Source organism: Enhydra lutris, unplaced genomic scaffold, assembly GCF_002288905.1.
Source record: "Enhydra lutris kenyoni isolate GAN:26980312 unplaced genomic scaffold, ASM228890v2 scaffoldscaffold21, whole genome shotgun sequence".
In the NCBI taxonomy this organism is placed as follows: Eukaryota; Metazoa; Chordata; class Mammalia; order Carnivora; family Mustelidae; genus Enhydra; species Enhydra lutris.
In genome coordinates this window covers 72,301,818-72,314,727 of record NW_019154105.1, presented here as the reverse complement: position 1 = coordinate 72,314,727, position 12,910 = coordinate 72,301,818, and the positions used below count along the sequence as shown (strand labels likewise).

Below are 12,910 nucleotides of genomic sequence, written 5' to 3'. Positions count from 1 at the left end.
TTCTGCCCTGCCTGCTCCCTTGCAGTGTATTCAAGAAACTTCTCTTTTCTATTTTTTAAAAAAATATTTTATTTACTTTTTTAGAGAGCACAAGCAGAAGCAGCAGCAGGCAGAGGGAGAGGAGAAGTAGACTCCTGGCTGAGCGGGGAGCCTGATGCAGGACTTGATCCCAGGACCCCGGGATTATGACCTGAGCTGAAGGCAGCCACTTAAGTGACTGAGCCACCCAGGCGTCCCAACTTTTATCTCTTTTGTTCTGCTTTGGATGAATCCTTTCACTGCCCGTGCCGCCCACGTTTGGTGTCCCCTCGTCCGAGCGGGACTCCCCACACAAAGGGAACCAAATAGCCCTGGACAGTGTTTGGGCTTTAGTCCAGGACAGAATAAATGTCAAACTCATTTGGATCCTACAGGGACTGCAAATAGTAATCCTGTATCCTCTTAACGACTGGCTTTTATGCTTGGAGTCTTTTGCCCAGGAGATTTTCTTGAATGCCATCTTTAAATGGCTAATTTTGTTGTCATTAGCAGTCAACAGTCTCCTACCACATTAGTGGCACAGGTGAGAGACAAGTGGAACAATACCATTATTCTTCCCACTCTTGTCTCACTTTGGCACCACTGTACCCACATTATTACCCACATAGCTACTTCAAGAAATCGGCAGGGCATCACCTAGGCATTCCATTCCCCTGCTGAACCAACTCACTTCTTGTCGTAGGCATTTCTTTTATTTTCTTTAAAGATTTTATTTATTTATTTATTAGAGAGAGAGAGACAGCAAGAGAGGGAACACAAGCAAGGGGAGTGGGAGAGAGAGAAGCAGGCTTCTTGTTGAGCTGGGAGCCAGATCCGGGGCTCGATCCCCGGACACCGGGATCGTGACCTGAGCTGAAAGCAGAGGCTTAACGACTGAGCCAGCCAGGCACCCTGTCGTAGGCGTTCTATGATCCACTAAAATCCTCCTTGGGAAGCCTTGTGAGGCTTCCACAATTTTATCACCTACCCTGGGAGTATTCTTATGTTCCCTCACCGAGATTCTCATTTGGTGACTGGCCCACTACTCTTTGAACATGCGGACATTGCCCTGAGGTAGAAAACAGTTCTCCCCCCACTGTCAAGGATTCCGCCCTCATGGTGGCCCCTTGCCTGCACTTGCCTTTGCCTTATTTCACTGGGTGTTTACTGCTTGTAGAGCAGATGGTGGCTGACTTTTACACTGCAGTTGTTACGGTACAGGACCCCTCATGGATAAACCAAGAAACTGGTTTTATTTTGGTGAAAGGAAAGTCATGAGGTTTAAACTGGTCAGCCAGAGAAGTGGACTATGAATTCGTCCGAAAGCACAGATGCTATGCTCGTGGGTCATGGGTGTGTTATAACTCCTCAGAGAACCCTCTCATGACACAAATTCCATTTTATTTGAGAACTTGTTGTGCAGTTTCCTCTTTATCACAACTTCTTCCTGATATCACATATATCATATCACAGGTCGTTCAGGTCTTGATATTAATTTGCTCCTCTTAAGTTATGGGGAACTGTTTTCATTAGAGCCCAACAGTGTGCTGGTAAACTGGCTCTCTAGCGCCATCATCAGGAACTTTTGAGTAAAAAAATCCCAGTGGTCGCCACAAGGCGGCAGTATCATCTTATTCAAAGCCTCCAAACTGCTTGTATTCTGTGTCAGACTCTTGGAAAATTATGTGTGAATGTATAAGAATCAGAGGGTGTCGGAGCATTCATGGACCATTGCCCGTTATATATTTTTCATAGCTTTCCAAATAGTTCATAAAGGTATTGTGCCTTCTTTTTATTGATAGAGTTCTGGAGAGAGAGTTATGTATTTATTTAGTGTTCATAGAATACCTCTGGTTGTCCAAAGTGATCTTTAGAAATTTCAAAGATTGCATTAAGTTCTAAATTTTATCTGGATTGATGAACCATTTGGTTAGTTATATTTGCCACTACATATCTCATATCTTCTGAGTTTCTTCCTTCAAAGGGGAAATGATCATAATGTTATCAATACAATGAATTAACTTAATTTTGATGGTAATCATATCTAAACTCAATCTCACCAATTGTGGCAGTGAGTTGGAGAGGTCAGATATCTTGGGGGAAGGACCATGAACAAATACTGCATTCCTTCTCGTGTACAAGAAAATGGTGCTTGAGTTCTGAGAGTGGGATCGAGAAGACAGCATTTACTGAAATGATCACAAAAATCCCAGTCCCAGATGGCATACTGAACCTCTTATAGTTTTTACAATGCCTGGCATAACAGACACTTGTTTAAATCATGGAAACTACTTTGGTTAAATCATAACGTTAACATGTTATTTTTAAGAGCCTTCTTTTTTCTTTTTCTTATTTCTTTCTTTCCTAGGCCACAGAGGATTAATGCAAACCATTAGTGGAGATTAGCTCTTCTGCTCCTGTGTTTCCTTAATGAAAGGTGAGATTTTCTGTGTCCTTACAGAATCTGACACTGCCTTATATTTACTATAAAGGAAGGTTTGGGCAATTCTTAGGTCTTCTATTTTGCGTGTCCAATTAAAGCTACATGAAGGGCAGACTTCTCTGTCTCTTAAAAACATTTGGCTTTAAACTGGTAGCGACAAGAATTATCCTCACATCGATTCTAATTATATATTCTGCTAAAGTCAAGAACTGGAAGTTCTTTCTTATTCTCCATCTCATTCTTCATCATTTTCTCATTCTTCCTCTTCCTCTTCAGCTTCATGGTGATCCCGGCGCTACCAAACTTGAATTTTCATACCTTAATATGGTCCTTTCATTCTTCAGCTGGTATTGCGCTACATTTTGCATCATCATTCACTAATCCCTAAAAGGTATTTCACTACCCTCTGCCACTCAAAATTAACTTCATCAAACAATCTTGGAGGGTGCCTGGGTGGCTCATTGGGTTAAGCTGCTGCCTTCAGCTCAGGTCATGATCTCAGGGTCCTGGGATCGAGTCCCACATCGGGCTCTCTGCTCAGCAGGGAGCCTGCTTCCCTCTCTCTCTCTCTCTCTCTGCCTGCCTTTCTGTCTACTTGTGATCTCTTTCTATCAAATAAATAAATAAAATCTTAAAAAAAAACAACAACAATCTTGGACCTCCTACCAGGGATCAAATGAAGATTTATTGACCCTCCAGTTAATTGTCCTTTTCTCCCACAAACTTAATGGATGAATCAAAATCACCATCCTGTGCTAAACACTCTTTACCTCCCTATTTCCCTTTGGTATCATTGGCTTGAAACTCTCCCAGGCTGGGAAAACTGGAACAGATCTGACAGGTTAGCTTAGGTGAGGTGGATGTAGGAGCTGGAGTAGGTGTCTCTCCTCTCAACTATTGCTATCAAATGTGCTACCAAGCCCCTGGTAGGTCATCCAATTTCCTGCTTCTCTCTTCCCTCTCACTCTCCCTTCTTTTTTTAAGCAATCATAGAAATCATTTAACCTGATTCAATATTTATTTCCTTTGTCCTGGTTACCATTTTCACCCCAGTCCATTAGCTTAATTCTGAATAGATTCAACTTTCTTTTCATCAGTAAAGCTCGGTACTAGGAGCTATGAGAATCAATGTGCTTTGGCATTCTGTATATTTCCTCTTCTCCCACTAAAAGAACCAAATGGGGAACCATATACTTATGAGGTGGTCCCCCTAATTACAGTGTATAAAATTTAAAATAGATTTAGAGAAGTATAGCACAAATCATCATACAACCAGTGTTGCCACTGTCCTTAATATTTTTTTGTCCTTCATATTTTTAATACTTCCACAGGAGAGAATCCATTTCACTGTTAATGAAAGGAGTATACAATTCTCCTTCTCACTATAAATTTGCTGCATTCCAGACCTCACACACTCCAAAAGGGGGCATTGATATTTAATTTGATTCCTCTATGGATCAAATGCTGAACATTGCAATGAGCTATTGATTAAGTCATGCCAAACAACCTTTCTATTAAGCAATTTCTAAAATCAACAGTGCTTGATTGTTTAGTCTAAGAATCTAAGAACACAAAGATTCCTTAGTACTATTGAAAAATATAACCAAACACCATTACACCATAACCTTTGTTTTCCGTTTAGGTTATTTGACAGAACCAGGTAAAAGCACACAGATTAGTTCAGAGACCTAAGTGGGGTCCCACCTTCTCCTTGAAGCCAGAATTCTAATCTCGAGTTAACCATCAGTTAGCCGGCCACATGGAAGAAGAAAACCAAAGAGAATGAGAGAGAAAGAGAGAAGGACAATCTTCCCTGAGAGACAAGAAGTGCTTAATATATTTGCCAGCTACATGCAAATGAATTAGTGAAAATAGAAGAGGTAATCATATGCACATGACATTTTTAAAATATATTTTTTTAATTTGAGAAGAGCTTGTGGTCATTGTTGGGTCTCCTGGCTGGGGCACATGACATCTAATGTACAGTGACTTTGCTTCCAATAAAGTCAGTTCAATCAACTTTTCAGGTTCTAACCAAACAGGTTACCATTACTTTCTCTTGGAGGAAAACATAGATAGAAGTGGACCAACTAGGCAGCATGGAGACAAGAATACAGTTTTTCTTTATACTCTGTACTCTCAGCATAGCAAATTTTAAAAGTAGAAGGATTAAGAAATGGTGCTACAGGACTATCTCACTTTCAATTATACAAAGCACTTGTGTAATAATTGAAAGACCCTTAAATAGAAGTTTGTTTCCACTTCTTAATTTGCCAAATTGGCTGTATACTTTGCCTTTTTGAGTCTTTTCATGTACAACAAAAAATATTCAATGAGATCTTTAAGTTTCCCTCAAGATCTAAGATTCTATGATTCTATTATTATAGTACATGTCCAGTTTTCATGACCACGTTGGTTGTTGGTTGCTTCCATGGGGCTTCGGTGTCTAATGTTTTACAATTAGCACCTTTTGAAAAAATGTTGAAGTGTGGAAAAGTGTGTATTGCTGCTGCCATGTGTGTTAACACATAAGGGGATGCGGGGATTATACAAGCACACACTTGCCTAAAATATTCCTGGAGGTATGAACTAGAAACTAATGCTGGTTGCTTTTGAGAAATGGGACTGAGGTTTCAGGAGTTGTGGGTGGGTGGGGGGTAGGTTATTTCTCCACGGAAGCTGTCCTTTGTACTTAGATTTACTCTCCTCTTATCCTTTGCTTCTCCAGCCACACTGGCCTTCGTGCTTTCTCCCATTCATGAAGAATGCTCCTTCGCACTTGTGGTTTTCGTGCCTGGAACGCACTTCCTCCAGATACTCTTGGGTTTTGGACAAAGTCCCAACTTCTTTACTCAACATAGCAGAGTTTTTGGTGTTTTTTGTTTTGTTTTGGTTTTGGTTTTGCCATGTATTAGCCATGGTCAAGTCATTAAACATAAATGCCGTTTCCTCATCCATAAAGTAGGGCTATTAATAAATACTTCGCAGGATTAATATTAAATGTAGGTGAAAGTGCTTTTGCAACCTTGGCGCTATGAAGGTTACCAAAAGTACGCTGTTTCTCCGTTAGTTCTTGGAGTTTAGGAGTAGCACACAATTCCAGACCGCGCAAACGACCTGAGGTTTAAGGCGAGACGTAAGGCCAGAGCGGCGCTTTTGACAGACCAACCTTTGGCGCGGGGCGTGCCTCCAGGAAGTCGTTGCCAGGGAAACCGTTGGGCGTCCTTAGAATCCGAGCACGCGCTCCAGCGACTCAGAGCTACCTCCTTCTGGCGTTAGCAATTGGTGGAGCTCGGGCCAATCGGAGTGGCGGGAAGGGCGGGGCGGGGGCGGGCAGTATCCCGGGGAGGGCGTTCCCGCGGCCTCCCTCCCCGACTTCCGGGTCGCGGTGCTTGCAGGGAGTGTTCCGCGGTTACCGTCGTTTCCGTTGCCGGCTGTTTGCAGTTGGGGAAACCGAGGCAGCTCCAGCTTCCCCCCTAGTTCTTCCGCTCTTGTGAGGTGGCTGCTGTTTCTTTTCCTCTCGGCCGGCGCTGCTTTGGCGCGGCTGTGCTGAGGTCGCGCGGGCTGGTTGAGCCCCTCGGTGTCTTAAGGAAAACCGTGGGGTGCCCAGGCTGGCGGGGCTTTGTGCGATCCGTACTTTCCCACTCGCGGGCAGCGCGCGACCTGGGCTCGGCCAGGCTCCGGAAGGGGGGCTCCGTGCAGCGACTCCCCGAGGTTCGGGGAGCTCAGGCGCCTCGAGGCTGGCGTTCCCCGCGCTCGGCAGTTCTCGCTTCTTTTGTCCTATTGAGCGCGGACCTAGATGGATTCATTTTAAAGTCGCAGTTCTGCCCCTATATCTGACGGTGGGCGTTGCTTCTGCACTGACTTTCGGGGATTTCAAATTTGACAGTCCCTCGGGCCGGAGTCGAGAGACGATGTACCTGTGGGAATGTTGAAGGCAGGAAGGAGATAAAGCATTTTTATTTTAAAGTAACTTCTCACTGGTATTCCCCCTACCCCACCCCCCCCACCCCCCCGCTTCATTGAGAAGTTCAAGATTTTTCTAATGGCGTCAAGATTCCGCTTTGTCGAGGGTGTAGTTTATTACTCTTCATTAGTATTTCTGCCCTTCACCTCTTAAATGGAAAATCAATTATTAGCCGGGGTGTGATCTACTCTGGGTTCAACTTATATACTTCAGTTTGTAAGCCATGTGTTGTGGTTTTATTCGCTGGAATCTCCTGACTGTAGGACAGATGTAACTGGAATTATACATCGGCTCAAAGAGCTCTTCGTTATACAAACCATTCAGATGTATGGCATATTTTATTTAATTGTTTCTAAGTTGTGTCCCTTTTGTTCTTGAACTGTTGAGCCCCATTCTCAGAGAATATAGGGAACTGAGAAGTTGAAGCTAAGTAAGTAGTTTGATTTTTATAGTTAATTCCTAAAAAGTGAGAAATTGACTATTTGACCATCCATTATTTAACTGATCTAAATGGTATTTATTACATCTGTCATTGTTTTCTTACATGCCTAACTACTACTGCAAAGTAGACCCAGTGGAATAACATGATAGATACAATTTGGGATTTGATAAGTTGAAATAACTATTTTTTTCCACTTAAATCTAATTTAAGGTCATTAAATCTGTCATATATTTCCTTCTCCAGGATTAAAAAAAAAAATGTTTATTTCTTTGTGGGAGTTCTTCTATGGGCACTTTTTTCGCTTTTGGATGAAATGGCTCTTACGACAGATGACTGGAAAATGTGAATTGCAGCGAATTTTTGATACCTATGTAGGTGCACAAAGGACACACAGGATAGGTAATGTTATCTGAAAAAGAATAAATCAATTTTAACTCTGAATCAATATTTTTTCTCAATATTGTTAGTGACAGATGCACTCATTGTGTATCCTGATCAAGAATCTTCAATTTAGTTTTTTAGTCTTTGAAATCTAGCTTTGAATGATTCCAGTTCTAAAACTATGATTTGATAGAAAAGGAATCATAATTTCATTCCACATCTGTGCAAAAAATGATCTTCTCTGGCTCCTAAAATTCATCAGTTGTACCTTAGATTATAGCTACAACCTATTTTCCAGAGAAAAATCTCTATATTTCTATATCCTTGGAAATTTTCACTTACATGATGGGGAAGAGTGTCTGAATCTAGACCAGTTTTATATTCAGCACTCTTATCCGTCTTTTAGTCTTTTATGTAATTCGTGAAAGAACAGTAATACGTATCTAGTGATCCCTGATGAAGATCATTACAGTCAGAGTCTGTACTGTCCAGTGTTGTAGCCAGTAGCCACATGTGGCTATTGAGCACTTGAAATGTGATTAGTCTGAATTGAGATGTGCATAAAATGCACCCTGGATTTCAAAGACTCTATATGAAAAAGGAATATAGAAATACCTCATTAATAATTGTATATTCAGGATATGGTGAGATAATATTTTTGATGTATTGGGTTAAATATATAAATTTTATGTGTTTCTTTTATTGTGATGGGCTACTAGAAAATTTTAAAGTACACACATGGCTCACACTTCGGCTTGTGTTGTATTTCTTTTGCACAGTGGTGTTCTGTTACCTTCTAAAGTTCATCAGCTTTCAACGCTTAATTGAAAATATTGCTTTAAATTAGAACACAGAGGAGTGAGAAATGTGGTTGAGGTGATTACTCTTTGACCAGAGTAAGGAAGACCAGGGATTGGCTACAGTTCATGTTCATTATATTAAATGGAAAATCATGACTTAACTAAATCCTCCTTTTTGTTGAACACGTGTACTTCAACTAAGAAATCCACCCCTGTGAGATCTGGGGAGTGGGCGTTGGTATCCAAGGCAACTTGGGAAGAATGAGAGCTATAAGGAGGGAGTAAACCTCAGGGCAGCTGGATGATTGAAGTTTAATTACTTCCCTAGTTTTTTTTTTTCACAACTTCCTGGCTGACTTCAGTTACTGCCTATAGTTCTGATTTGCCCTTTTGGCTGCTCTAAGAACAAAGTACCTCTTGATAAGAAATCTTAGCAGTCATGGTTTATGTTTTGTACTATGGGGGAAGAACATAGGCATTAATTTGGCAAAACTATTTTGCTTGAATTTTTCAAATTGCTGAGAATAAAGATACTTAGTAAATGTGCCAAGAAAAAATGTTTAAATAGTCTAGTAGAAATGTTATAGTCATTCTTGAAACAGAAGACAAGAATGGAGAAGCTGCTTTTCTATCTCTATTCAAAAGATAGTTGGCCATATAATCTGAGTCATTACATGTTTGCCCTTTTGTTGTAAATTAGTCACTGGCTCCTCAAATCTAAATGCTTACTTCATAAGGCCAACAGATGAATAAAATGTAGTAAAGCACACTTTCCTTGTATGTTCTTTAGATGAGTTTCTGGGACCTAAGCTATTGTGAGGCAGCTATGAATGAATTTGCATTGGTTAGTAGACACCGGGGGTTTGCACAGAAACATGACCTTGGGGAATTTAGAATGGTCTCAACTCTTTGGCTCTGGTGTTGTATTGGGTTGAGGATCTTGGAATCATATCTAGTTCTCTATACGTGAGGATAACATTTAAAAATGTTTGCTGTGTTATACAGGTAGAAATCACATTTTCTAGAACTATTAACTTATTACTGGCTTGATATTTATATTATTTGTTTATGGAGTAATTCACAAACAGCTTTTAAGTGGTAACATTCTTTTTTCTTTTTATTTCAGAAAATTCCTTGACATACTCCAAGAATAAGGTAGGATTATATCAAGGTGGTAATTCTAGAAAACTCAACCTGGAGATTCTTTTTCTTTAAAAGAATGCCTCAGGAAAAAAAAAGAATGCCTCAGTTTTAGAATTATTTTTAATGTGCTACTAGAAGAGTCTTTGCTGTAGAGTATTATGAAATTTCCCACTTTGAAAGTATTATTTTATTTTTGAAACATTTTCTGTGTGTGTGTGTGTGTGTGTGTGTGTGTGTGTGTGTGTTAGTGCGCTACTCATGCATAGAGAAGGTATTTGAATAATTTGTCCTTATCTGAGGTTTTGTTTGTTTATTTTGCCTCAAAACTTGACAGCCTTTGGGAAAGCATCTTCTTAAGGAAAAAAAAAAATCTCAGAAACTGTGTCCTTCAGATAGATTCTTATGTGAGATAAAAACAATTTTGGATAGTTACAAAAAAAAAAAAACCAAAAACCCTGCATCACATGCCTTTTGATCCAAAATAAGTCCTACTTCATGCTCTTTATTAGTTAGCTTTTGCTGTGTTACAAACTTATAAAATCTCAGGGGCATATATAACAATACATTGTTTATTTCTTGCCCATGGCCTTCAGGCCAACTGGAGAGATTCTTCTTCAAGTAGGTCCCAAATTCAGGTTTGTTGCAATTGTGTTATTATTGCAACCCAGGTTGAAAATGTAGTGAGTACTTTGAGAATGTTCTCACAGTAGATCATTGAATGTCCAACCACAGAGACATATTTTTTAAGTTTCCTTCTGTCATGTCCATTAACATCCCATTGGGTAAAGTAAGTTGCATAGCCAGTCCAAGTCAAGAAGTGGACAAATACACTGTGCCCACTACGAAGCCATGGTAAGCATGTGAGTATATAATTTAATTATAGGGGAGTGAAAAATTGGGACAAATGATTCAATCTGCTACATGCTGTACTTCTCTGTAGTAGTTCACAATTTTTTCTCTTTCTATACATAGATAGATTTCTATATATATATAAAATTTGGTATGGGAAAGGTAGAGTATGGGTCATCTAGATCATTGTTTAAAATCCCATAGTAGGTCACAGCCAGCATTAAAGAAAACAAAAGAAATAGAATACAAGATAATCAGAAAACACTGGTTATAATAAAGTTAAATATTGTTTTATTAAATTTTAATTTTAGTTATCTGTGTGCATCTATTGATATTCTAGATATCTATAGGTGTGTTTGTACTTGGTCGTGATCTACAATGTGGGTAAAAAATAGAATGAAAAAACTGTTGACTTGTTATTATCTAGTGATACCAATATGAGTTACTAATTCATGCCAGAAAGAAAATGGGCACTGTTGAATGTTGCAAGCATATCAGTTACATTCTGGGGAGTGACCTATAAAATAAGTGCCTTTACTGATTTAGTTACAGTCTTTTTTATGAATGGTCAAGGTAAGAATAACTCTTACATGAATATATATTGGGAACGGGAATCTGGAGTCTGACTCTTGTTTGGAATCCTAGAGAGTGATTAATATTCTTGTTCTTTTTAAAATAAGAATGTAGGGATCGAAAAGGTAACAAGTTGCTGTTTCTAAAAATTTATCCACCCGTATAGTTCTTCCATTAATTGAAACTTAAAGATGTGGGTGCCTGGGTGGCTCAGTGGGTTAAGCCTCTGCCTTCGGCTCAGGTCATGATCTTAGGGTCCTGGAATCGAGTCCCGCGTTGGGCTCTCTGCTTAGCAGGGAGTCTGCTTCCTCCTCTCTCTCTCTGCCTGCCTCTCTGCCTACTTGTGATCTTGCTCTGTCAAATAAATAAATAAAATCTTAAAAAAGCAAAAAACAAAAAACTTAAGATGCAGTGTCACAAAGTAACAATATCATAAACTGTGGGAGAACCTCTAGAGAAGTTCTGAAACTAGCAGCTCAGTGTCATAGCTGTCTGTGTAACTATTGTTACTACAACTGATTGTAACAACAGTTTTGGTCACAGATTTTACTAATGAGATTTTATATGTGGTATAATAATGCCAAACTTAAGTGGGACTGTACATAAGATCTTGCTTTTTAAGAACTTCAGTGCCTTGGTCAAATCCTTGACCAAAAATTTGAATGGTGCCATATGTTCAACAGGATCTTCGGGTCTTTGGGATATACAAAAGAAATAAAGAGCAGTGTTGAATGTAATTATGAATAGGCATTTAGAGAAGGTATAGGTAAACTTTACTGGGAACTTCAAGGTCATGGTAATGAGTTAAAGAAAAATACAGTGTTTATTCTTTTTTATCTGATTTACTGACTATGAAAAGCCCACTTGAAAAGTAAACATTAACATTGTATTGTTAACAGTTTTATTGGGACACCTAGATGGCTCAGTCCGATAAGTGCTGCCTTGGGCTGGGGTCATGGGGCTCGGGTCATGATTCCGGGTTCTTGGGGTCAAGTCCTGCATGGAGCTCCTTGCTCATCAGGGAGTCTGCTTCTTCCTCTGACTGCTGCCCCCCACTGCTTGTGTGCACTCTCTCGCTCTCTCTGACAAATAAATAAAATCTTTAAAAACAAACAAAAAACCCAACAATTTTTATTATTAAAAAGTGTAGATTGCTAATGGTATTTTGTAGGGCATACTGAAAAAAAGGATAGTCAGCGAATGGGTAGTTCCTAACTAAATTAAATCACAGAAGCTGGTTTTCTTGAAGTTTTAGATCTAAGGTAAACTTGTTGTTAAACAAATGGAGGAAGCCTCATCAATTTAAACATACCATCTCTGGTATGTATTACATCTCACTTGTATATTTCCATTTACTTTGTGGAGTAAAATCAAATTTCAATTTTGTGATATATTTCTATTCATTTGATCTACTTTTTTATCAGTATGAGAAAAGTCCAAGTTCAAATCCTGATTTCATCACTGGCTCGTGGTTTGACTTACGTGCAGGGTACTTATTTTCTCATCATAAAAGGAGGTGTTAATATCCACGTGATTGTTTTAGGATTGTAAATATTAATATGAAAGCAGTCTAAGAATACATAGTACATGATAGGTATATGACAAATAGTAGTTGTTAGTAATATTAATGATAATGATATTAAACCAGTATATACTACAAGATTTTTAGAAGTTTAAATATTCATGAACCCTTGTTAGGTATTTAAACACTTAACCGTGCTGATAATTGCTGTGAATAAAAGTGATTTTAGTCTATTAAGGCCACTTTATTCCTTAAAGCAGTGATAGTATGTTCCTACTGGGTTGTGAACTATTTCAGTGGAAATTCTTTGATTGTTAAAAATTGAGTCTCATTTGCTTATATTTTAGGCTAAGGACTACTTATTAATTGTATATTAAGGGTTACTAAACTTTAGGATTTATAAGTGAAAACGAAAACCTTATTGGAATTCGAGCAGTCTAATTCTGTACTGTTCTAACAAGTCTGGCTGCCATGCAGTGTATGGTAATGTTGCAAAACTCAACTGTACTAATGCATATACAGGCATTGGAAAAATTTGAAATTGAAAGAAAGAACACTTTGTCAGTCTAATAGTGTTTTTGTCTGGCTGTGCTTTTCAATCATAGCTGCTATCTTGGCTTTTAAATAATAATGACAACATTCTCGCTGTTGAATGATAAATCAGTTTTATGGCATCAGTTCAGTTGTCTGTGGGTCGATGGTGTGGTCCAGTGATGTACATTCGCGTATTTTTTTTGTCTTTAATTTTGCAAAAGCTAGGCTTAGATCCCTA

General features: G+C 39.1%; 1 protein-coding gene across 1 annotated transcript in view; it reads left to right on the top strand.

The window, feature by feature from the left end:
* Positions 1-5,910: 5,910 nt before the first annotated feature.
* The window catches only part of LOC111148990 (ELMO domain containing 2), a 29,426-nt gene continuing 22,426 nt past the window's right edge, over positions 5,911-12,910 (top strand). The window contains exons 1-3 of the mRNA XM_022505855.1: positions 5,911-5,959; positions 7,114-7,269; positions 9,178-9,206. Of these exons, the coding sequence (XP_022361563.1) occupies positions 7,128-7,269; positions 9,178-9,206 (171 nt within the window). The 5' untranslated portion in view covers positions 5,911-5,959; positions 7,114-7,127. The remainder of the gene's footprint in view (positions 5,960-7,113; positions 7,270-9,177; positions 9,207-12,910) is intronic.